Source organism: Microchirus variegatus (genome assembly GCF_963457635.1).
Source record: "Microchirus variegatus genome assembly, chromosome: 15".
Taxonomy (NCBI): domain Eukaryota; kingdom Metazoa; phylum Chordata; class Actinopteri; order Pleuronectiformes; family Soleidae; genus Microchirus; species Microchirus variegatus.
The window spans coordinates 799,686-825,000 of record NC_139816.1 but is presented as its reverse complement, the minus strand read 5'-3'; the positions used below and the strand labels follow the sequence as shown (position 1 = coordinate 825,000).

General features: G+C 40.9%; 1 protein-coding gene across 1 annotated transcript in view; it reads left to right on the top strand.

Annotated features, from left to right (window-relative positions):
* The window catches only part of plppr5b (phospholipid phosphatase related 5b), a gene marked incomplete at both ends in the record, with an annotated part of 83,431 nt that overhangs the window by 19,516 nt on the left and 38,600 nt on the right, over positions 1 to 25,315 (top strand). Inside the window, 2 exons of the mRNA XM_083901356.1 lie at positions 8,400 to 8,532; positions 21,984 to 22,234. Coding sequence (XP_083757482.1) covers positions 8,400 to 8,532; positions 21,984 to 22,234 — 384 coding nt within the window. The remainder of the gene's footprint in view (positions 1 to 8,399; positions 8,533 to 21,983; positions 22,235 to 25,315) is intronic.

Below are 25,315 nucleotides of genomic sequence, written 5' to 3'. Positions count from 1 at the left end.
TCTGGAAATATGGGCAAAAGCTCTTAACTTTTATTACAAATTCAAGTAACTTTAGATTAAACTGAGGCTCCAGTCGCACAAGAACGTTCTTAAAGTCGTGGATTTTCACCCATTCTCAGTGTCGTTAGTGTTAATGGAGTCTGTTTATGCTCCAAATTCTTTAGTCAGTCCTTTTATAAATGACGGATCGTGTGGTTTCCATGACGACGGTGAGTAAAGATTTCTCCTGGTTCGTCTAAAAAACAAAAAAAAAGAGAAACATTATGAGTGGATTCAGCGTCTCATTAATAACCAGCGTGGCATGAAACTAGAAAGTGTAATCGATGACTAACAGAGTATTAACATCACTTTAGTCGTTATTCAGCCGCAGAAGTAATGAGCTGCATTTGTCACGAGTTAACGTGCACACACACACACACACACACACACACACACACACACACACACACACACACACACACACACACACACACACACACACACACACACACACACACACACACGGAAATAGAAAACTAAACAGACTCAGTGTGCAGACTTTCAGCAGCGTCCTCCATGATAATATTTGAGTTTCAAGAAGTGATTATTGCAGAAGTAAACGGCAAAAACTAGATTGAAGAAAGCAGATTAAGCTACGTAGGCAAACAAAGATATGATAGAGTCAAATTTCACACTGGATTTTTAAGCCTAGCTTTAACAAGACAACGATCGGAACACAAACTGCAAAAGTGGCGTTACGTTCCCACTTTTTATTCCGCGTTTAGACGAGCGTCTTTGGGTGGAAATATGCACGCACACGGTGACGCTAAAGTGTGTGAAATGTGATGTAGTATGCATGCCAGGTGGCTAGGTGGCGCTGTGAAGCACTGCCAGCGTTTTTAAGATTTCCACTCTTGAGCGTGGCTTCATTTTTGTTGCGTTTTTAAGCCCCAAAAACGCCGTCGCCGTCTAAACGAAAGACACATCTTATCAAATATTTTGTCGGTTTCACGCGGGAGCGTTGTGGTGTAAAGCCACTTACTGATAAACCTGAGGTAGTGATCGTAGAGAACAGAGTGTCATCAGAACTCAGCATCAGTGGATGTTGGACGTCCTCAGAACTTCTGTCTCAGTCCAACACTTTACTCTCTCTACGTTTATGAATGTTGGTCAAGAAAAGGAATGAAGTTACATCTATAAATCTGTCAAGGACACACGACCATAAAGGGAATGAAGAACGAGGTGATGATGATGATGATGATGATGATGAACCTGTGGAGATTCAGAACATCCTCAGCAGAGGGATGGAAACAACACACTGAAGGAGAGGAAAACCCTGCAGTGGATTCTCAGAGCAGCTCAGATCTTCTCCATAGACTCTGTGTTTACATCAGGACGTCCTCAGAGACCACACTGGAAAAGCAACAGGACTCACAGAAAGAGGATCAGGCCAGAGTAAACGACAACAGAGTCACACACCTGTGAGACCTGGATTCTTATGCCAATCACAAGACTCTGTCTTCTGGGTGAGAGAGTTGAGTCTGAAATATCGCGGCTGAGGAACAGCGTCAGAAAAGACAGATTTCTATCGGCTTGTTTACAGCAACTAGGAGGTTTTTGAGCATAAAAACAAGTTAATGTATGTAAGTAGACCTCCATAACTAACATATATGTGCAACAGGACCACTCTATGTGACCTTTAACATCCGAACACTAACTAAACCTTTTATTACTCAGTGTTGTGTGTTGGTCCACAGCTCTGCTCTCTGCTCTGATGCTGTTTCTCTGGCGTCACACTCATCACTTTCCTCTTCCAGGAGAAGAATTTGTTCCTGCAGGAGATTAAAGCCTAATAAAAAATGGCTGCTCCTGTGATCACAGAGTGTGTGTTTCCTGACACAGTCTGACCTTCAGATCTGATGCTCAGTCATGGCTTTAACTCAGGGTCAGGTGTGGGTCACACAGTCGCTCTGCTGTTCACCTGTTCAATCATCACTGATGATAATCATCACTGACCTGTCAGTGTTCAAACCATGCTTGTGTCTCCATAAAGATTCCAAGTCATGATTATTAGTAATCGCAGTAATTCATTGAGTATTTGACCAAATATTACATAAATTAACTGAGTAAATACAACTCGTACTAGGACGAACATCTGTGTGACCAGGCCTTTCTCTGCAGGTTAGGCTGCAGCTGACTCAGCACTTTACATTATACTGTATATATATATATATATATATATAATATCTCCAGTGCTGAGTCAGTTGTGTTGTGCTGTGTCATCCAGCTTCAGTCATTCACTTCTCATAAAGTCTTTTACTGGAATAACGTTTAAACTTTAAAGTGCAAGGTGAGCATTAGCTGATGTCAGGCTGCTGTTAATGTAGCACACAACACAACGTTTGTCATAATAATATAATATAATATAATATAACAGCTGTTCTAAGGACAGGTTAATTCACATTAATGCTCAACGGAAAGAACCATTCTGTATAATATATAAAGTACTATGTTACACTGCGTCACTGCTGTATACAATCTGTGTACTATATATACCGCAGTGTTTACTGGTGTTCTTTTTATGGAAAAGGTATCTAACAAGTATTTTTATCTCCTCCCGTTGCTGTCACCTGTTGCCAGGTAACTGAACACCAAACACCGAGTGTGTTTGTAGAACTCTAGAACACGACGAACATAAAAGACGCGTGAACAAAGTCAAACGCAAAGTCAGTGACACGAGGAGCTCTGACATGTCCTTTGACATTTTCCCTTTTTCACCCGCCTACAGACATAAAAATAGAAATAAACAGACGTTGTTACGCTCAGAGGAACTCTACGTGAATCATCGTCATTAGAAAATAAACGGTTTTATTTGCGTGACGGTGTCAAACCGACCTTTGGAAACCGTTAGTTCACTGTTGTTTTCTGCCTCAGTTCTCAGAGATCGTGTCGCTTCATGTCGCTTCAAAAGTGAAGGAAGAGAGACCTCCTTCCTTCAAATGACATGCCCAAACTAAATAGAGTAAATCTCTGCAGTTACAAGCTCTATGTGAATTATCTTGGTATCAAAATAAAGATAACACTTGTGAGATTCCACCAGAGGTGTAAGTTTCACTGTAGATGCCACTGTGTCAGAGTAAATGTACATGGAACACAGCATAACTGAAGGATTTTTTTCTCTCGCCTAAAAAATATTGCATTTTAAAGCAAATATCACCTTTAAAATCTGCAGTAGGAACTTAAAAACACATGGAGGTCATGTAACAACATGTGGACATGAGCTGTGCAAAGTCTGATGCTGCTGAAGTGAAGCAGAGTGAAATTACAGAGGTTTTAGTAAAGAGATGTCTGGGCGTCCTCACTTTTGGCTCAGTTTGGCACCATCTGTGCCATTTGAGATTTCTTAGGTACCAAGTTATTAAAAACCCATTTAATTTTATTTATATGTCAATACAGGTCTAAAAAGAACTTGTTTAAAAAAAAAAAAAAAAAGAAAAAAGGATGATAACTGTCTGTAAATAGATGCTCCCTGTGTGGTGCGTGATAACAACTCTGTGACTCTGCAGCGTCTTCAGTTACGCAGCGACATAACTCTAGTTTACCTTGGTCAATTAGGGTGATTGACAGCTCGTTTTAAACCTCTAAACTGGTAAAATCAGACCCCGGTCTCCAAATGCGTGTGAATCACTTCATTAGCGAGTCAAAAGGACATAAATGCATGTGACGCATTTGTGAGGACATTCGCCTCTCTCTAATCAGAACGAATCTAATGATGCTCTGTAATGATCATGGTGTTTTAACTGTGTTTGGTGAACACATCTGTGTTTGTTAAAGTTAGACATGGTTTTATGACGCTTTTGTCGCTGCGTGTGACACTGACACGTGAAGAAGAGGTTAACTTAAACTGAAACTAACGAAAAACCTGAACTGTTTTCATGCTGTTTTCAGGCGGTTGAATAAGATGAGATAAGAAAGTACAGATTACCCTGCAGAGTACATATATACATATATATATGTATATCTGTATACATATATGGTCGTGTCTCTCTCCGAGGACAGTGCACAGTTGTCGTTGCACAGACAAAACCTCATGATAACGTACTGAGCATCTAAAGCAGGGATTAACTGTGATAATCCTCTTACAAACACTGTGATTACACCAGAGAAACCTTTGACAGCCACTGATCGTCTGCTCTGTTCTGTGTTCACCGTTCACCACTGAACTCTCTCTAATCTGGAGAGCGTGCAGGAATAACCACGTCACTAAATATATGATTCATACTACGTATGTGTATGTCGTGAGTGCATGAGTGAATATATACATTTGTTTGGATGTGGTGACAATAAGAAGCAGATTAAGATGAAGGATCGACCTCTAATCCCTTTGACCTCTGGCACAGATCTGCAATCACACATTAATGCCTTAAGTCCATTGAAGTGTAGTTTATATCATGTATTTGTGACAGTTTGTCATTATTTAGGTCTCTTTTTCTTCTTCTCTTTTAATTAATTGACCTTTAAATAGATGATAAAACATGGCTGCCAGCTTGGATACATGGAGAAAATTATAGTTTAGCTACCACGGAGACCCCTCCAGCCTTCATACTTCTGCGTTGTGGTGCCGGATACGCGCTGCAATTTCCCGCCCGATCAGTAGGGGTCGCTACGCAAGGTTGTTGTGCTTTTGGCTACAGTGAGCAATGGCGTCCGAGAGAGAAAGACTGTTGTTGTTGTTGTTGTTGCAGCTGAATAACATTGAAACAGCTGCTGTTTCTCACCTGGAATAAATATTTTTCCGTGTCCTGAACGCAGTTTTAAGATCATTTGAGGCGAGAAATTATCCATTTAGGGTGAATTCCAATTCCTTGCTTAATCCTCAATCTCAAAAATGTTCTCCCTCTAGTCAAAGTTCTGTCCTGATTCTCAGAAAAATTAAGTTGAGGCCAAGTTTAAGGGCTGTATCGCCCTCAATATTGAGATTTTTCCGAGACCACCCTTGGGAGCAAGGGCTACCCAGAATGCATTGCGTGTTTTCACGTAACAAAGATGGCGCCGAAAGCAGCGAAACGAGTACGATACAAATGAAGTATTTTCTTTGTTAATAGAGATATAAAAATGATCTTAGTTTAGGCCCATATTATGGATTACTGACGTCATTGTTGCCTAACATTTATTTTTATTTGACCATCTTTTGTCAATAGTCGGCCGGTGCGGACAAGCGATAGGGATTGGAATTGGCCCTTAGAGTCTAAACATGTGCTGTGTGTATTAAGATATGACGTATTTATAGTTTTTATTGTGTCCTGAGGACCAATCACAGCCCTCGCTGACTCCGTTGTCCGTTGACGGAGACAGCGGCGGATATTTTGTGAAGCCGGAGACGACGCAGAGGCTCTGACAGACTCTCCGGTGACGTAGAGGGTTCTCTGTAACCTACGTAGATCACTTTACACAGAAGTATACTGTGGCCTTTATTGAGAAACAAAACAACAAACAACACAAAATGAAATGTAAATCAGCATTTTAACTCACAGAAACACAGGAGCTGCTCGACTAACTCTGTCTGTTACAGATCCATGTTTTTTTATCATAATACCATCATCTGACTTTCGAATAGAAACTTTTTCTGCTGTTTCTCTGTTGATTTCTTTGCTGATGTCACTCAGTGTCACAGGAAAACTGGTGATGTTCAACTTTTCAAGTGATTTCACTTCTCTGCTCCTCACCGGGGGAACATGAATAAATCAATGTGGCGCTGACTGAATGTGTGACGACTGTGAGGGTTTTCAGCTCCAGGCCTCAGTGCACACACGCACACACACACACATACACACACACACACACACACACACACACACACACACACACACACACACACACACACACACACACACACACACACACATTCTTGTACTTGCTGCATACTGAGGACCAGCATTTCCACTTTATAAATCAACACAATTACAAATATCTACTTCATGAATGACATCTACAAAGAACTACTGGTTGCAGTACCATAAAATGTCTGCAGGTGGAGCCCCAGAGCAAAAAGGGCTGGAAAACTTTTTCGATTTTATTGTATTTTTTAAATTTTTGGTCCAACATTTACAAAAAAACGTCGACCAAAATTTAAAAAAGAATTTGACACAACATTTTTGGTCCAAAATTTGTCAAAAATGTAATTCTATACTATGTAGTCCAAAATTTGAAAAAAAAAAATGTACCCAAAATTTTTGGTCCAACATTTAAAAAAAAATTTGGTCCAAAATTAGAAAAAAAAAAATTTGGTCCAAAATAATAATAAAAAAATTTGGTGCAAAATTTGAAAAAAAAAAATTGGTCCAAAATTTGAATAAAAAAATTTGGTCCAAAATTTGAAAAAAACAATTTGGTCCAAAATTTGAAAAAAAAATTATGGTCCAAAATTTGAGAAAAAGTCGTCCAAAATTAAAATTTTTGACAAATTTAGTATAGCATGTTATAGCAGCCTAAGGAAGTGATTTCAATTAAAACAAAATGAGGACCGGCCATAATGTCCTCACTCCGTAAAAATTACCTCACTTTGTTGGTTTAAAACCCTCACTGGTCCTCAGTATGCAGCAAGTACAAGAACACACACACACACACACACACACACACACACACACACACACACACACACACACACACACACACACACACACACAGTCACACGGATGCTTGGCCACACTGATCTATATTCTCTGACACGTCCTGATCCACCTGAGCGTTCAGTCAGCTGAACAGAGCTGAAGACCAGGGTCAGGAGGTCTCTGCTGCTGCTGCTGGTGCAAATCTGTAAATGAAAGATTAAACACACAGAGTTTCAAACCGAGGGTAATATATGGACGTAATATATGGACGTATGATGCAGCTAATATATAAACACGACTGTTTCAGCAAATTCAGCGAAATTCAAGATGTTCAAATGGTTAATTAATGGTACAAATATAAAAGATCAGATATTTAAACACAGGTTGTTTTTTTAGTGAGAGCAAAAATATACTGAAAATATGCTTATAATAATAAAAAAATATCTATTTATGATCTGTATTACATGCTTAACATTCAGTTAGTTGTAGCTTTTATTTCGGATAATACACGCTTAGAAATAAGGGTTCCAAAAGGGTTCTTCTGCGAGGGTTGAGGTTCTACCTGGAACCATTTGCTTCTGGAAAAACTATTTCCTGAAGAAAGGGTTTTTCAAGGGTTCTTGGTAACACTAATGGTTCCAGTAAGAACCATTTTGATCCAGAGAACCCTTTAAAACCCCTTCCTGAATAAAGGGTTCTTGGTGGAACCCTTTTGGCTGTACTTGGTTTTCTTCTTACACTCTTAGAAATAAAAGTGCTAAGTAGAACCATATGAGGTTCTTCGGCTTGCCCTCAGAGGAGTTTATAAAAAAGGTTCTACCTGGAGCCAAAAAGGGTTCCACCAAGAACCCTTTTAAAAACCTTCATCCAGGAAAGGGGTTTTAAAAACACAGGGAAGAACCCTTTTGGAACCCTTATTTCTAAGAGTGTACTGCTGAGCCTCCACTGAGCTCTTCCAGGAACATGTGAGAAGAACATGTCATGAAGACGTTCTAAAGAGCTGATTCTGATCAAACTACAGACATAATTGTTGACTTTAGTGATGAAATAATGAATAAAACAGTCTTTACTTTGTGATATTTTAGAGGAAGCAGATCTTCCCTCACAGTCTGAGAGAAACTCGCGTCTGATATCGATGCCCAGTCGTACCTGGCTCAACTCCACAGACTTTATATAAGACTTAGTCCTCTGGGACCGTTCTGACGCCAGGATACGAGAATATAATATGAGAATATATTAAAAAGTCATGCAGGGGCTGAATCTACAGGCTGCAAAAGGAAAATGTGCCCACACAGATTTAAAACAGACAAAAAGACTCAAACTAAAACATCTGTTCTATATAAACAGCCTAGAAGTGCAGCAAATAGTTCCAGGTAGAACCTCAGCCCTTGTAGAAGGACCATTTTGGAACCCTTATTTCTAAGAGTGTAGGTCCAAAAAAACAGATTGATGTTATTCTGATGACACGATGATACTCAGTCAGTGCAGAGAACCTCGCTCAGATGAAGAAAACTGAACGTTCTGCCACAGAAACACAAAGAGACAAAAACAACACATTTCAGCCACTTTTATCTCAGAAAAACCAGAAACTCAGGGACAAAACGAAGGCTGAGCTGCTGATGTGAATGTGAATGTGTGGGTGGAAAACCAAGGTCTTTATGCTGCAGGTGATCAGAGCTGATTCACAGGTGCACGTCGTTAGCAACGAGGAGACAGTGAAAACCAGGAGTGGAGCGACAGATAATGGTCAGTTAGAGAGTGAGGAACAACAACAACACTGAGCTCGTTATTCTTCTGTGTTTCTGTCAGATCACGATCACAGAGACGGTTCTGTTCCTGGTCCAGTACACGTCCAAAGAGTTTGACCGCTCAGAGAAGACGGTGGCCATCGGGGACTGTTGCTACCTCAACCCACTGGTGCGCAGGACGTTCCGCTTCCTCGGTGAGTTCAACGCCGTCACTGATCCTTAAAGTCCAAGTTTGTTTGTTGACCTCGTTTGTCCGTCTGTGAGTTAGCAACATAACTCGAAAAGTCACGCACGGATTTAGATGAAACTTTCAGGAAACGTCTGCAATGGAATCAGGAACAAGTGATTAAATTTTGGCCGCGATCCTTCGACGCTATCACTGGTAACAACTAGTGCTGTGCAATAGGTTAACGCGCGACACGTTTCCATGACGGCCGACTGGAAAAAGTCCAGACACCGTTTAGCAGTTAGCTCCGTTAGCTGCATTAGCTCATTTTAGCGTCGTTAGCGTTAGCCTACAGTGGAACTGGAGCGGTCTGTTTGTTAAAGGAAAAGAGCAGCGCTAACAAATAACCTTAGCGTACCTGTGTACTGCGTATGTGTGCCTCTGTTTTTAAAGGTTAGCGTTACTTTAGAGACTCAACGTCACGCGCGTCTTTTTCCGATCAGTCGTCATGGAAACGCGTCGCGCGTTGACGCCGTTAAAAGCCGTTGGCGTTTGACAGCACTGCTTACAACACTCGCTTTCTGACCCAGACGTGCAGACAGGATGTATTTTGTAGGAGCCGAGCTGCCTTGGCGGAGGTCTGCGCTCTCCGAGTGCTTTTCTAGTTTCATTTATATTATTATTACCTTGGACGCCGCTAACAACATCCAGCAGTTATTTACTGTATTCTTTATTTATTTATTTATTTCATCTCTGTCACCTTAGTTCTCATTTATATGACCTTTAGTTAATACATGGATTTCTTCATTCTGTCTCACGTTGGATACTTTTTTGGTGTATTTTTGTTGCAGCACCACCAACAGTCCTGGCATTGGTACTACAGTCATTAGTAGAGTTTTGGGGGTGTTTTAATGTATATGTTTGGTTCCGTAGCAGCATCATCATCAGCAGTTGTCATGTTAGCAAAGACGCGTCATCGGTGCAAATCTGTCAGTGATGGAATCAAAGCTGCCTCATTATGGAGGATATTGATCGCTCTGATGTCTCACAGGACAGATAGAAATCCATTAGAATGGGAGGTGTTACAGGTCACACACACACACACACACACACACACACACACACACACAAACACACACACACACACACACAGTGAACAGAGGATTATTAGCTGATCCCTGAGGACCAAAGCGCTCGCTGACCTGACTTTACTCTTACATTTACACATACAGCACCTGCCACAGCTGTGCTGCTGCTGCTTGTTAGTGTAGAAAGGTAGAAAGGTTAGTCCGTACACGGCCAAAGCTCCTTAATCCATGAGAGACTGGTACAGTGTTACATTATCCCAGTCAGGATTATATCTTGGCGTTAATTGATGTCAGTTGCAGCAGAGAGAGGAGGTCAGTGATGGGGAGCCGTCGCAGGAATCCTTCGTTAAGTTCAAGAGGAAAAAAAAAAAAGTTCACTAAAGAAGAGAGGAAGCTACGTGCTAATTAGTCTTTATAAATTAAAAAGCAACCGGAGACTCATCCTCTCTTTTCTTCAGGACGGGTTTTTCCTAATTAAGCGAGAGATTAAAGCGCCGTTATGTAAGACGCCGATGCAGCGTCAGCGTCAGCGTCAGCGAGCGAGGTGTCGGAGTCTGAGGCCGCAAGGAAACACGGACTTTGTGAACCACTCACGCTCCTGCACCAAGGGTCAGAGAGAAAAGCAGCACATTTTTACACATCACAGCGTCAGTCATTTCAAATACGTTAGGTGAAATCCTTCAGCTCCTGTGTGGACTTTGGTGTGGGAGAGTGAGTGAGTGGTTAAATGACAGTGAGGACAAAGCTGTGTGAATGAGATAAACACAGTCTTAAGATATCACAGACTTACAGGAAGTGGGCGTTGGTGAGGATTAACAGAAGAAGAAGAAGAAGCAGAATCTTATATGAAACTGTAGAAAAGTGGATTTGGGTCATTTTGGTGAGAAAAACGCAGCCTGTGTTCTAACTGTGTTCTAACTGTGTTCTAACTGTGTTCTAACGGTGTTCCACGCTCCATTTATCGCAGTTTAACCACCAGAATGTCAGTGATAGTGAGAAACTCTCATGAGTAGATGTTTATGAGCAGTAGTTTTTTCGTGGTACTTCTGCCACAAATACACTTGTGTTTAACAGCCCAGCGTGTATTCAGTACACATTAGGGTCTAAACATGAACCAAAGCATGTGGAAATGTTTGGAAGCGGCGACGCTTTCAACCAAGGTCGTTACTAAGCAACCAAAGCCCTGTGAGCTGCTCAGGCGACTGTAGAGAAACAGGTGATAGAGACGGAGACGTTCATGAAAACATGCCTTTGGTTTAGACGGCGACGGTGTTTTTGTGGCTTAAAAACACAACACAAAAAAATGTCACCACCCTCCAGAGTGTAAATGTTAAAAAGGCTCCACAGTGGCGTTCCCGTCTAAAGGGTTGAAATCCATCAGTCGCACATTCAAGTCGCCTTTAGCTGCTACTTCGCGCTACGAGAGAGAAGAAGAAGGAAGTTTCAACGCTCCTGCTGTTGTTGTACGGCAGTGCTTCACAGCGCCACCTAGCCACCTGGCATGCATACTACATCACATTTCACATACTTTAGCGTCACCGTGTGCGTGCAGATTTACACCCAAAGACGCTCGTGTAAACGTGGAATAAAAAGTGGGAACGCAACGACCACTTTTGAGGTTTGCGTTCAGATCGTTGTCGTGTTAAAGCTAGGCCTTAGTTCTGAGTCAGGCATGTCCAAAGTCCGGCCCGGGGGCCAATCACGGCCCTCGGTCAGATTTTGTACGGCCCGCTGCAGAAAATCGGCCTCAATCACACGTTATCTTATTATGTTATTATTATGATATCTGACTTCAGATGTGAAAGAAATGCAGAATTGTTTCATTTGTTCACTCCTGCATGGCTTAGAATTGGTTACTTCTCCAAATCTAAGATGATAATTGGGGACCAAGGACAATAAAATGATTATAAAACAGTGCTTTTGTGTGAACATTTTACTGTTAAAAAAAGTGTTAAAGGGACCATTGGCCCCCGGAAATCTTTACATTATCAAATTTGGCCCTCGTTAGAACAAGTTTGGACACCCCTGTTCTAAGTGAACGCTCACAGCTTCAGCATCAGCATCATTTGCATCTCTTCCCTCACATCAGCTAATGACTGAGCTGTCAGTGCCACTTTACAACGAGCCGTGATCCCAAATTACAAAAGACTATTTTAAAATACACAATCTGTATATCGATAAATACTTGTGGCAGGCTCACGACACAACACAGCAGTGACTCTGCTGTGTTGTGTTGTGTTGTGTTGTGTTGTGTTGTGTTGTGCAGTCTCTTGTCCTTGAGGCTGAGGCTGAGGCAGCTCGTCTGCCTCTTTTCTTGATTCTTCCTTTCTCGATTTGACTTCAATGTGGAGCCATTCGTGTGCTTTACTTCAAAGTTCTCAGAGCCAGAAATACAGAAATGAAAAAGAGGTTTTTAATCTCAATTTTAAATCATATCAATACTGCAGGACCTCAACTGCACCTGCTGGAAATTAACAAAATAGTCGCCTGCTTTCCTCATATATAAACATTCAGACTTTCCTCAATACTAAATTAAAGAAAAGGGTTGAATATGAGATATGTTTCATGCAATATCATCATCATCTACCACTTTATCCTCCCAGAGCTGCTGACACAGCGAGGGTAAAAAGGCAGAGTCGCCCTGGAGATGAATTACCATTCACTCTCACATCCAGAGTCTTATATTAACCTCTGCAGGTGTTTGGACTGGGCTGATACAGTGGTTTCCACTGAATAAGTGAAGCCACTTTACTGTGTGTGACCTGCAGCACAGACAGGGAATCAGAATGAGGTCGTTTAATCAAACAGAGCAGGAGTTTAAACAGCATCAGAACAGACTGCAGAGTCAGTGACGGCTCATTGTGTCGTCGCCCACTGTACAAGTCTTTGTCGTCGCTGGTCCATGAGTGGACATCGATCAAGTGAGCGATCGATGGAGAGAAGCTGATCGACAGGCTGAGGTGAAGCTGATCGACAGGCTGAGGTGAACAGATATCTGAGATGTTTGAGAGGCGTCTGGAGAAAGGAACGAGCAGAAAGAAGAACTATGACGAGAAGAGACGGTCAGGAAGAGGCAGAGTGCATCATGGGAGATCAGAGCAGGTGTCTCTGATTCTGCCACGACTGGATATTATCTGCAGGATTATTATGAGGCGACAGCAACATTCATTTTCATGGTTTTTCATGTTGTTGATCAGTGAAACCATGAATTACAGTGTTATTGTGAAAAGTCTGCTCATTTATGGAGTATTTTCCTGGCTTTATGGTCCTGCCTATAGCAACAACATTACTGCTCAGTCTTTTGGTCGTTCCACTTTTTAGATTCACGGACTCTGTCTTTGCCTCGTGGAGATATTGTTTTACTTTAATGAACTCCTGAATCTTCTCTTGAGGCACATTCTGTGGTCAGGGTGTGATATTTCAACAGAGACCGGATGGATTTTTAATGAAAGTGTGCAGAAACATTCAGGATTAAATGTATTGGTTTGTTTTCATCTGTTAAATTTCCTCCCAACACCATCCTCAAAAACAGAGCAAAACCTGTATATTTGCATGATTTAATATCTGCACAGAGACTCAGATGTGTCTGATGTCGAGTGCCACTTATTTGCAAATATTTGGAAACCAATGCAATGGAAGAGAAAATGAGCAACACGTGGCAAATTCATCTCACTCGTCAACAGGAAGCTTACGAGTCCTGAGACGCTACGACATCGTCTTAACAGACGGAAGCGAGAGTTGTTATGAAATCAATTTGAAATTGACAACTGAAAATCTTGTCACACTGTCACATCAATGTTGCCGAGCAGCAAGAACGACATCGAATCCTGGTTAGAACAAACTGAAATTGATCACATTTACTGTGTCTTATCTCCTGTTTCCTCAGTTTCCTCCAACAGCTCTGTATACACTGATGGTCACCAATCACATTTACACTTATTATTAGAACCTATTGTTCCTGTTGAGATCATTATTTCACTCATTTTTTAGGGGGTAAATGTGCATAAAAACTCTTGAGATATAGCCCGGAGGTTAGGTCAGTGAAAAATGCAATAGTGGCATAGGACACGAACCGGTTCGTAGCCCCAGGGCTCTATAGCGCCCCCAGAAGTCAGGTCATGGTCAGAAAAAAGCTGTCAGATCGGGACGAAATTTCCTGAGTTTGTCAGGCTTCAACTCCAAAGTTTCTTGAGGAATTTTTGGGGAATATTTGACGAAAGTGGCCAAAATTATGCTAAATGCTAAATTTAGGATTATTTATATCGTGTCTAAGTCACACATAGTTGTTTTGGTACAATTGTTGCTCTCATGGTTCCAAACAAATTTCCAATGTACTTCCTTTAGCTCCGCCCACCCAGAAGTCAGCCATTTTGGAAAAATCACAAAAAATCTTGTCTACGCATTTGAACAAACTTGTCCTAGCACCTTTGAGCTAGCCTTGTGAAACTCGGTTTAGAGCTGCAACTAACGATTATTTTTGTAATCAATTAATCTGTCGATTATTTTCTTGATTAATCGATGAATCGTTTGGTCCATAAAATGGCAGAAAATGTTTAAAAAAACATGGATCAGTGTTTGTCAAAACTGGAAATGACGATGTTCTTGAACGTCTTGTTTTGTCCACAAACCAAAATGATTCAGTTTTAATGATTTCTTTGTTTATGTGGAGCAAAGACTGAGAAAATATTCACATTTAAGAAGGTAAAACAATCAGAAATCTTGTTTTAATCATGAAAAAAGCTTCAAACCGATTAATCGATTATCAAAATAGTTGGCGATTAATTTAGTAATCGATTAATAATCGATTCATAGATTAATCGTTTCAGCTCTAACTCGGTCCATATATGTTCTAGACAAATTATTGATTAAAATCTGTCAAAGGATTTTCTATACGTCAAAAGTCGTGGCCTCAGCGCTCCGACAAAGTTGACGTTAAAATTGCAGGAAAACTAGTTTAAAATTCCACTTTTTGAAAGCTTTAACGTCAACAGAACTACGTGAAATTTCTGCTCTGCGTGCGGCGAGGACCCGATCATGACTGTGTGCAGTCCTGTCCTAGTTTTTGTTGTCAAATTCACAAAGTCTGCGTGCAGCTGCGTTGTGTGAATCTCTTTCCGTCGCCTTCGCGCACGACGACGCTAACAGCGACGTGCAGTTGCAACAGATGCACTGAGAGTTTGTGGTGAGATGACGACGAGTGACAAATTCACGCACAGAGACAGAGAGGAAGTCACATGACATCCACACAGATGGCGGCGGCAGATGTGAAGAACGAGCAGCCGCGCGTCGGGCTTCGACATCAGCGCTCGTCTCGTGGCGATGGATCGCATTTCTCTGGAGAGGCGAGTCCACGCATGACCTTGTGGATGCGACGGCGCTGTGGACGACAGCAAGGATTTACAGCGTGTGTCGCCCGTGACTCTGTGTGCTGTGGAAGGTTATAGTGCGGTGATAATAATAATGATCGTGTTGAGTGTTGAAGCTGCTCAGATGTGAACTTGTGGGCAATTCATGCATAATCGCCGTGTGTGATCGCACATGCTTGTTTCCAGAGTAGCAGATTCTCAGGTCTGACCCGAGCACATCATGACATCATGACTCACAGAGCTGAACATTCTGAGGACCATTACGCTCAGAACACAGCCGAGGGTCCTGGTGCTTTCAGATACATCAGCTGTGTGTTTTACCCTCCTGTGTTTTAAGGTCTCTGTCTGCTGAACTTTAGATTTAGGCGCTGCACGCACACACACGGCTCGCTCTGTGTCAGTGGAATTATGTAAAAAAAGAGTTTATGTAATGTAATATAAATGAGGAGGAAGATGTGAGGTGAGCCCTTTGGCTGCACATGTCACGGTTTGTTAGTGCACAGCTTTAAAGAGCACCCACTCTTGACCTTTAGAAGTCAGCACTTTTTTTTTGCAGAAATAATTTTGTTTATCAAGGACAGAAGTCGTGTTAAGAACTTGTTAAATATTCTGTATTTCCCCTGAAATAACTTTTAAAAACGTGTTGTCAAATGTTTTTTCGATCTCCGGCACATGAGAGCGAGTGAATCTAATGCAGGGCTCACAGCGCGTTGAGCTAATGGGAGCGTCGACGAGATGCATTCAAAGACCCTGTTTGTTTCATCACTTCTGCGCGATCTTCTTCATTTCCACAGAGACTGTGGGTGTGTGTTCTTGTATTTATTACCTGCCGAGGACCTTTTCTTACCCTAACAAAGACCTTTTCTGTGTTTCCGAAAAAAGTATCTCAGAATGACTTGAAATTTACCATCATAATAGTCAGCATCGCCCTGAACAAGGATCCGTTGAAAATATTTGCAAATCTCTTAAGGAATAATTTTAATGAATTTTTGAAAATCAGGAAATGATCCATTTACCCTGATGCACTTTGACAGTGAGCTGACTTTCTTCACGAAAACAAAAAGTATCTCGGAATGACTTGAAATTTACCATCATAATAGTCGGTATCGCCCTGAACAAGGAAAAGTGCGCCCGCTCTTGACCTTTAGAAGTCAGCAGAAAGTTGCAGAAATCATTTTATAATCACGCATTTATCAAGCAAATAGTTAAATATTCTGTATTTCCCCTGAAATAACTTTTAAAAACATGTTGTCAAATGTTTTTTCGATCTCCGGCACATGAGAGCGAGTGAATCTAATGCAGGGCTCACAGCGCGTTGAGTTCATGGGAGCGTCGACGAGATGCATTCAAAGACCCTGTTCGTTTCATCACTTCTTCGAGCTTAGAGGAGCGGCTTCAAGATGCATTCAAGGAACCTCAAAAATGTAATCACTTGGAAATAGGACATAAGTAAGATATTGTGATTATGATGGACAAAGGATGTTGAAGATGGAGCTGCAAGACATGAGGAAAAGAAGAAGAAGATCATCACAGACATGAGGACAGAAGAGGACAAGATGCAGAGAAACGGTGAATCAGCGGCAGATAATGACATGGTTTCACTCTTTAAAGAATCCAAACTGAATTATCTTCATGCCCTAAAAAGCAATTCTGCGGTTGCCCACTCTCTCTCTCTCTCTCTCTCTCTCTCTCTCTCTCTCTCTCTCTCTCTCTCTCTCTCTCTCTCTCTCTCTCTCTCTCTCTCTCTCTCTCTCTCTCTCGTTTCCAAAGCTACTGATGAGGCAAGTTTGGAGAATTGAAGTCGTCTGTGAAATGTGGAAACACCCACTTGTCCTCGTCTGTGTCAGCAACAGCGTCGGAGCGATGGAGCGCGAGCACTCGGCGAGTGAGTCACGTGACGCTCGACAACACAAACCTATGTGATGGTTGTTAAGGAATGGGCCTGTCGGGATACACAGACTCACACTGATGCTGCTGCTGCTGCTGCTGCTGCTGCTGCTGCTGCTGCTGCTGCTGCTGATGATGATGAAGAGGAATGAAGACACGATGCCAGAAAACTCCGACAGTGACATTTAAACTAAGAGCTGCAGCAGAGCGACGCACCCTCCTCAGCGGGTTCACAGCCTCGCTGTCTTCCACCTTCAAAGCCTCGTTTGCAGCAGCACAAACACTTGACAGTGATTGGAAAAGCTGCTGTTGTTGCTCCAGCAAATACTACATCCTGAAAGTGTGTGTGTGTGTGTGTGTGTGTCTTTGTGAACACACACAGAGTGACTGAGCACATGCTTGGTGTAATTTGCTGTGACAGACAGCTGAGATCTCGTAGGAGGGAAGCAATTATTTCACTTGAAGCTCTTCAATCAATGAGACTTAAAGCCTCGCTGGTTTTTCTTAAGAGTGGGATGATGGGAGGTTGGCACCTGTGTGTGTGTGTGTGTGTGTGTGTGTGTGTGTGTGTGTGTGTGTGTGTGTGTGTGTGTGTGTGTGTGTGTGTGTGTGTGTGTGTGTGTGTGTGTGTGTGTGTGTGTGTGTGCAGGCTAGCGTTGTAACTATACGAGGATTTCAAACTTTAACATATACTCATTCTGTGCCATTTTCTGTTTTATTTTGAAATCTAACTAATGAGTGTACTTCCTGCCATGATTCCACAACTGATTGCACTTTGACAGTGAGCTGACTTTCTTCTCAAAAACAAAAAGTATCTCAGAATGACTTGAAATTTACCATCATAATAGTCGGCATCTCCATGAACAAGGATCTTTTAAAAATATTTGCAAACCTCTTAAGGAATAATTTTAATGAATTTTTGAAATTCTGGAAATTATCCATTTGCCCTGATGCACTTTGACAGTGAGCTGACTTTCTTCTCAAAAACAAAAAGTATTTGGGAATGACTTGAAATTTACCATCACAATAGTCGGCATCGCCCTGAACAAGGATCAGTTGAAAATATTTGAAAATCTCTTAAGGAATAATTTTAACGATTTTTTGAAATACAGGAAATGATCCATTTGCCCTGATGCACTTTTACATTGAGCTGACTTTCTTCTAAACAATAAAAAGTATCTCCACCAGTCTGAGTACATGTCACGCCCTCATTACTTTTCACCTGTGTTCCAGTAAACACTCCTGCAGTGTATCGTCGTCCCTCATCAGTCTCTGCTCGTTCGTCTCTTCGTTCTCCTGATCTCTCGTCTAATCTGCATCGTTAATTTTCAAGTAAAACAGGCGTCTGTGAAGATGGGCTTTGTTTCCTCTTCCGCTCACAGCTCAGTACAACTCTCACGTTCCTTTGAGGAAGAACATTAATAATAATAACTAAGACGAGAACTTGTCATGTGATCAGTTTGTGTATTCATCAAAAGGCTCCATCTAACACTGCAATACACTGCAGTGTCATCATCATGCCGGCATGACACTGGCAGCAGCCAGGACTCATCATCATCATCATCATCATCATCATCATCATCATCATCATAATGACACCAGAAGAGAAGACTGTGTTCATGCTCATTCATCGCCGCTAACAGGGAAACGCTGAGTCGCTCATTATGTCACAACACTCTGATGCTACGATAACGAATGCGTCGAGGAGTCATGATTTAGTCAAGAGTCTGGTCTGCAGGACGATTCTGGGTGTGTGAGAATGAGACGGTTTCACGCTCTGAGAATAGTTTAGTTGAGGTTTTTGAAGTGAGGGTTGAATGAGGCTCTGACTCAGCTGCAAACTGCAGTTCGGAGAAACTGCTGCTGCTGCTGCGTTTGTTTTCTAAGTTTGTGTCGCTGAGGTAAATCTGAACAAAGGCGTTCAAACTCAAAAGTTACAAAATAACACATGAAGTCACTTTCAGAGGCAACAGTGTAAAATCAAGTGACACAAACTTGTTTTGGAACACTTTTCAGAAAAGGCTTTTCTAATGTTCATGTTCACAAACTGTATTCTGAGGATAGACTTAGGGTGAGAGGAGAGTGAGTCACTGAAATATATGGAGTCATCTTTGCTCTTCTTCATTTCCACAAGGCCAACACTGTCACTGTATCCACAGACCGTATATCAAGAGAGACTGTGTGTGTGTGTGTGTGTGTGTGTGTGTTCTTGTATTTATTAACTGCTAAGGACCTTTTCTGGCATAAACACAGACCTTTTCTGTATTTCCAAAAAAAAGTATCTCGGAATGACTTGAAATTTACCATCATAATAGTCAGCATCGCCCTGAACAAGGATCTGTTGAAAATATTTGAAAATCTCTTAAGGAATAATTTTAATGAATTTTTGAAAACCCGAAAATTATCCATTTGCCCTGATGCACTTTGACAGTGAGCTGACTTTCTTCAAAAAAACAAAAAGTATCTCGGAATGACTTGAAATTCACCATCATAATAGTCGGCATCGCCCTGAACAAGGATCTGTTGAAATTTTTTTTAAATCTCTTGAGGAATATTTTTAATGAATTTTTGAAAATCATGAAATGATCCATTTGCCCTGATGCACTTTGACAGTGAGCTGACTTTCTTCAAAAAAACAAAAAGTATCTCAGAATGACTTGAAATTCACCATCATAATAGTCAGCATCGCCCTGAACAGGAATCAGTTGAAAATATTTGAAAATCTCTTAAGGAATAATTTTCATGAATTTTTGAAAATCAGGAAATTATCCATTTGCTCTGATGCACTTTGACAGTGAGCTGACTTTCTTAACGAAAACAAAAAGTATCTCGGAATGACTTGAAATTTACCATCATAATAGTCGGCATCTCCCTGAACAAGGATCTGTTGAAAATATTTGTGAATCTCTCAAGGAATAATTTTAATGAATTTTTGAAATTAAGGAAATTATCCATTTGCCCTGATGCACTTTGACAGTGAGCTGACTTTCTTCAAAAAAAAAAAAAAAGTATCTCGGAATGACTTCAAATTTACCATCATAATAGTCAGCATCGCCCTGAACAGGAATCAGTTGAAAATATTTGTGAATCTCTCAAGGAATAATTTTAATGAATTTTTGAAAATCAGGAAATTATCCATTTGCTCTGATGCACTTTGACAGTGAGCTGAGTTTCTTAACGAAAACAAAAAGTATCTCGGAATGACTTGAAATTCACCATCATAATAGTCAGCATCGCCCTGAACAAGGATCAGTTGAAAATATTTGCAAACCTCTTAAGGAATAATTTTAATGAATTTTTGAAAATCAGTAAATTATCCATTTGCCCTGATGCACTTTGACAGTGAGCTGACTTTCTTAACGAAAACAAAAAGTATCTCGGAATGACTTGAAATTTACCATCATAATAGTCGGCATCTCCATGAACAAGGATCTTTTAAAAATATTTGCAAACCTCTTAAGGAATAATTTTAATGAATTTTTGAAAATCAGGAAATTATCCATTTGCTCTGATGCACTTTGACAGTGAGCTGACTTTCTTAACGAAAACAAAAAGTATCTCGGAATGACTTGAAATTCACCATCATAATAGTCAGCATCGCCCTGAACAAGGATCAGTTGAAAATATTTGAAAATCTCTTAAGGAATAATTTTAACGATTTTTTGAAATACAGGAAATGATCCATTTGCACTGATGCACTTTGACAGTGAGCTGACTTTCTTCAAAAAAAAAAAAAAGTATCTCGGAATGACTTGAAATTTACCATCATAATAGTCAGCATCGCCCTGAACAAGGATCTGTTGAAAATATTTGTGAATCTCTCAAGGAATAATTTTAATGAATTTTTGAAAATCAGGAAATTATCCATTTGTCCTGATGCACTTTGACAGTGAGCTGACTTTCTTAACGAAAACAAAAAGTATCTCGGAATGACTTGAAATTCACCATCATAATATTCGGCATCTCCATGAACAAGTATCTTTTAAAAATATTTGCAAACCTCTTAAGGAATAATTTTAATGAATTTTTGAAAATCAGGAAATTATCCATTTGCCCTGATGCACTTTGACAGTGAGCTGACTTTCTTCAGAAAAAAAAAAAAGTATCTCTGAATGACTTGAAATTCACCATCATAATAGTCGGCATCGCCCTGAACAAGGATCTGTTGAAAATATTTGTGAATCTCTCAAGGAATAATTTTAATGAATTTTTGAAAATCAGGAAATTATCTTTTTGTCCTGATGCACTTTGACAGTGAGCTGACTTTCTTAACGAAAACAAAAAGTATCTCGGAATGACTTGAAATTTACCATCATAATAGTCAGCATCGCCCTGAACAAGGATCTGTTGGAAATATTTGAAAATCTCTTAAGGAATAATTTTCATGAATTTTTGAAAATCAGGAAATGATCCATTTTCCCTGATGCACTTTGACAGTGAGCTGACTTTCTTCAAAAAAAAAAAAGTATCTCAGAATGACTTGAAATTTACCATCATAATAGTCAGCATCACACTGAACAAGGATCTGTTGAAAATATTTGTGAATCTCTCAAGGAATAATTTTCATGAATTTTTGAAAATCAGGAAATTATCTTTTTGTCCTGATGCACTTTGACAGTGAGCTGACTTTCTTAACGAAAACAAAAAGTATCTCGGAATGACTTGAAATTTACCATCATAATAGTCAGCATCGCCCTGAACAAGGATCTGTTGAAAATATTTGCAAATCTCTCAAGGAATAATTTTAATGAATTTTTGAAAATCATGAAATGATCCATTTGCCCTGATGCACTTTGACAGTGAGCTGACTTTCTTCACGAAAACAAAAAGTATCTCAGAATGACTTGAAATTTACCATCATAATAGTCGGCATCTCCATGAACAAGGATCTTTTAAAAATATTTGCAAACCTCTTAAGGAATAATTTTAATGATTTTTTGAAAATCAGGAAATGATCCATTTGCCCTGATGCACAAGTCTCTCTTTCCTGAGCAGTTATTTGTTTGTCTGGAGGCTGATTCTTATTCCACAGAGCTCATCATTTTAATTAATGATAATAATCCACTGTAATCTGTTTCAGTTTGCTGCTGATGTGTCCCTGTCCCCCTCTTTACATATTTGTTTTCTTCTCTACCCAGGAGTCTACATTTTTGGCCTCTTCACCGTTGACATCTTTGTCAACGCAGGTCAGGTGGTGACGGGGAACCTCGCCCCTTACTTCCTGACAGTGTGTAAGCCAAACTACACGGCGCTGGGCTGCCAGCAGGCTCTGCGATACATCAGCCACCAGGAGGCGTGCACGGGAAACCAGGACGACGTCCTGAGGGCCAGGAAAACCTTCCCGTCCAAGGAGGCGGCGCTCAGTGTCTACGGGGCGCTCTACCTGGCTGTGAGTTCTCTTACTCCTTCATTTACGGCTCATGTTGTGTGTGGATAATCGTGAGGATCCAGCAAACTTAATTGGAGCTGCGTGGCGAAGGAAACAGCAGCAGTGTTTTAACACATGGTCAGACATCTGCTCAGAGAGCTCTCGGTTGCTCACATTTTCAGTATTTTACGATCGCATTCACGAGAAACCAAAACCGTGACTGTGACTAAAATACGAATGGTGAATTCCCTCTGAACGTCTGAACATGTTATTTTTAGCTGTGTACAATCCACTTCTGAAACCTTTCATGGAGGATTCTTGGTGTTTTTAGCTGTGGTGCTGCTGTGTGACAATGGTAGACCATAATAATATGGAGCAAACGGACTTTACCGAAGAAAATAAGACAAAGCGATCTCCTGATTTTGCAACTTATATATGCAATATTATGTAATTTAGCCATTTACCTTTGCAGTGAGTAGCAGCATTGTTTAATTCTTTATTTTTACGGCTTTGAATTTCAGTGTCAGACAGAGTCAGCGTCTGCCTGCGTGCCCATGAGCGATTGGAGGACACAGATTTGTACCATCAGTGGCTCTGCGTGATGGAGAGAGCAGATTGCCTCTGTTATTTAGGTCATTTAGCAAAGGCCACTCTGTGTGTGTGTGTGTGTGTGTGTGTGTGTTCAGGGCATACACACACACATGCACACACACACACACTCATTCATTTGGATGGACTTAATAAACCGTAACCTACCCACAGTTCAAATCTTCTGTCCTAAACTTAACCAGTTCAGACTTTGAGCTTCTGCCTCATTAGGACCAGGTTTTTCTGTCTCCATGACGACGACTGGTCCTGACAAGGTCAGTGTTTGTGACAGAAACACACACACACCCACTCACACACACACACACAGCTTTCATGTATCCATTCTAACCTGGGGCTTTGTCAAAATGATGTTGTAATCGCCTCATTCACATGCTAATACGACATCAATGTGGATCCTCGCTGATACTCGTGCTAATGTTTGGCTCTAAATCTGCACTGAAGGTTGTGTCGCTGCTGAGCTTCAACACAGAGTCTGGGTTACATGTTATTATCACATTTAAGAGGGAAACACTTGAATATACGACACATATGTTTGTTTAATTAAAGGTAAAGAGTTGGAGACCCTGTAGAAACAGAGCCACCATAGCATCACTGTGCAGCCGGAGCAGATGGCACTTTTGATTGATGGTTCCTTCAGGACGTTAAATATGATTGGACGGTGTTTTTTTTTTTTTTTGCGTTCGTTAATTACAGTTTCAATCCGGGCTGTAAAGAGGATTTTGATCTCCCAGCGTGCCTTTAAGGGTGTGATTGCTTTAAAACCTTCACTCAGTTAAAGACTTTGCTTTATCTTCTTACACCTTTAGAAGCTTAATGAAGAAGAAACAACTCCTCTGACATAAAACCAATTCGTACACCAATAAAGAAGAAGAAGAAGAAGAAGAAGAAGTGAGGAAACAGAGAAATGTGAGATAGTGTTTACGTTTACGGTGACATGTGAAGTCCAGTGGCAGCCGTTGATCTTTAGGCCCAGTTATTTATTAGTGCTGTCAAACGTTTACACGTCAACGGCGTTTGACGGCGTCAAAGTTAACGCGCGACGCGTTTCCATGACGACTGACCGGAAAAAGACGCGCGTGACGTCGTGTTTACGTGACTCCGGATTGTTAAAATGAGTCTCTAAAGTTAACGCTAAACTTTAAAAACAGATACGCACACATACGCAGTTACACAGGTACGCTGGTTATTTGTTAACGCTGCTCTTTTCCTTTAATAAACCTACCGCTCCAGTTCCACTGTAGGCTAACGCTAACGGCGCTAAAAGGAGCTAAGTAAACGTGACGTCACACGCGTCTTTTTCCGATCAGTCGCCGTGGAAACGTGTCGTGTGCGCTAACGCGCGTTAAGCTATTGCACGCCGCTATTATTTATATATAAACGAAGAACTAGAACAAGGAAACATGATGTTTGGAGTGTTTTTATTTACAGTGTATGTTTACGGTCTCTATCGTCGAGCAAATGACACACAACGACCGATTAAAATTGTCATTGAGCGTCTGTGTTCAAGAATCGGTGACATCTGGTGGTGAAACTGCAGATTGCAATCGTCTCTTTCCCTCACGTTTCTTGTCAGCCACTGATCTGATTGGGAACAAAATGGCTGACAATTAACTTTAACAAATTCATTTATTAACAGATAAATGAACACAAATCTAACACAAAGCTATCTGTTTAAGCACTGATGACACAAAATGGCTCCTATAGACTAAAAGAGACACTGTGTGTGTGCGCGTGTGTGTGTGTGTGTGTGTGTGTGTGTGTGTGTGTGTGTGCGTGCGTGTGCGTGTGTGTGTGATAGCAGTGTATTCATCTGTGGGTGTTGTTATCCAGCTGTTAGAGTCTGGGCTTGTGTTGTCGCCCTCAGCTTCACTTGGTTGCCATGGTAATTATTATTTCTCCTCCTCAGTGTGTGCAGGCAGCATCACTTCTTTACATGTTTCCCCTTTAAACTTTGAGCTGCTGAGCTGAATTCATCATCATCATCAGCAGCAGCAGAACGAGCGTTGTTGTCTTTCTCCCTGTGTTTGACGGACATGAAAACACTGAGCATCTGCAGTGAATCACAGAATCCACGTATTATCCACAGGGTCTGAGTTACATAAATGCTCTGTGTTCATGTGTAAGGTTTTTCTTCTTCTGCGCTCAGCAGAGAGCAGATGAGAGGGTTAGTCGTGACTATGTCATTGTTTCTGCTAAAAAACAAGGTCTGCAGCGTCAGAGTGGCCATAATACGGTACTAAACATGTAATTAAGGAAGTAATATTACAGTAACACCATCACATTCTTATAGTATTCACCATGTAATACCTTGATTATGGCAAGAGAACAACGTTTTTTGGGAAATCAGGCTCGGTAGATTTAGATGGAAACAGAAAGAAGAAGATTCTCCACATATTTTCAATTATTATAGGATTTATTAGACACAACCACCGTGTTGTACATGTGTCTGTAAAGTGGGATACTTTTATTTTGAAATGATCTTCAATGGAGCTG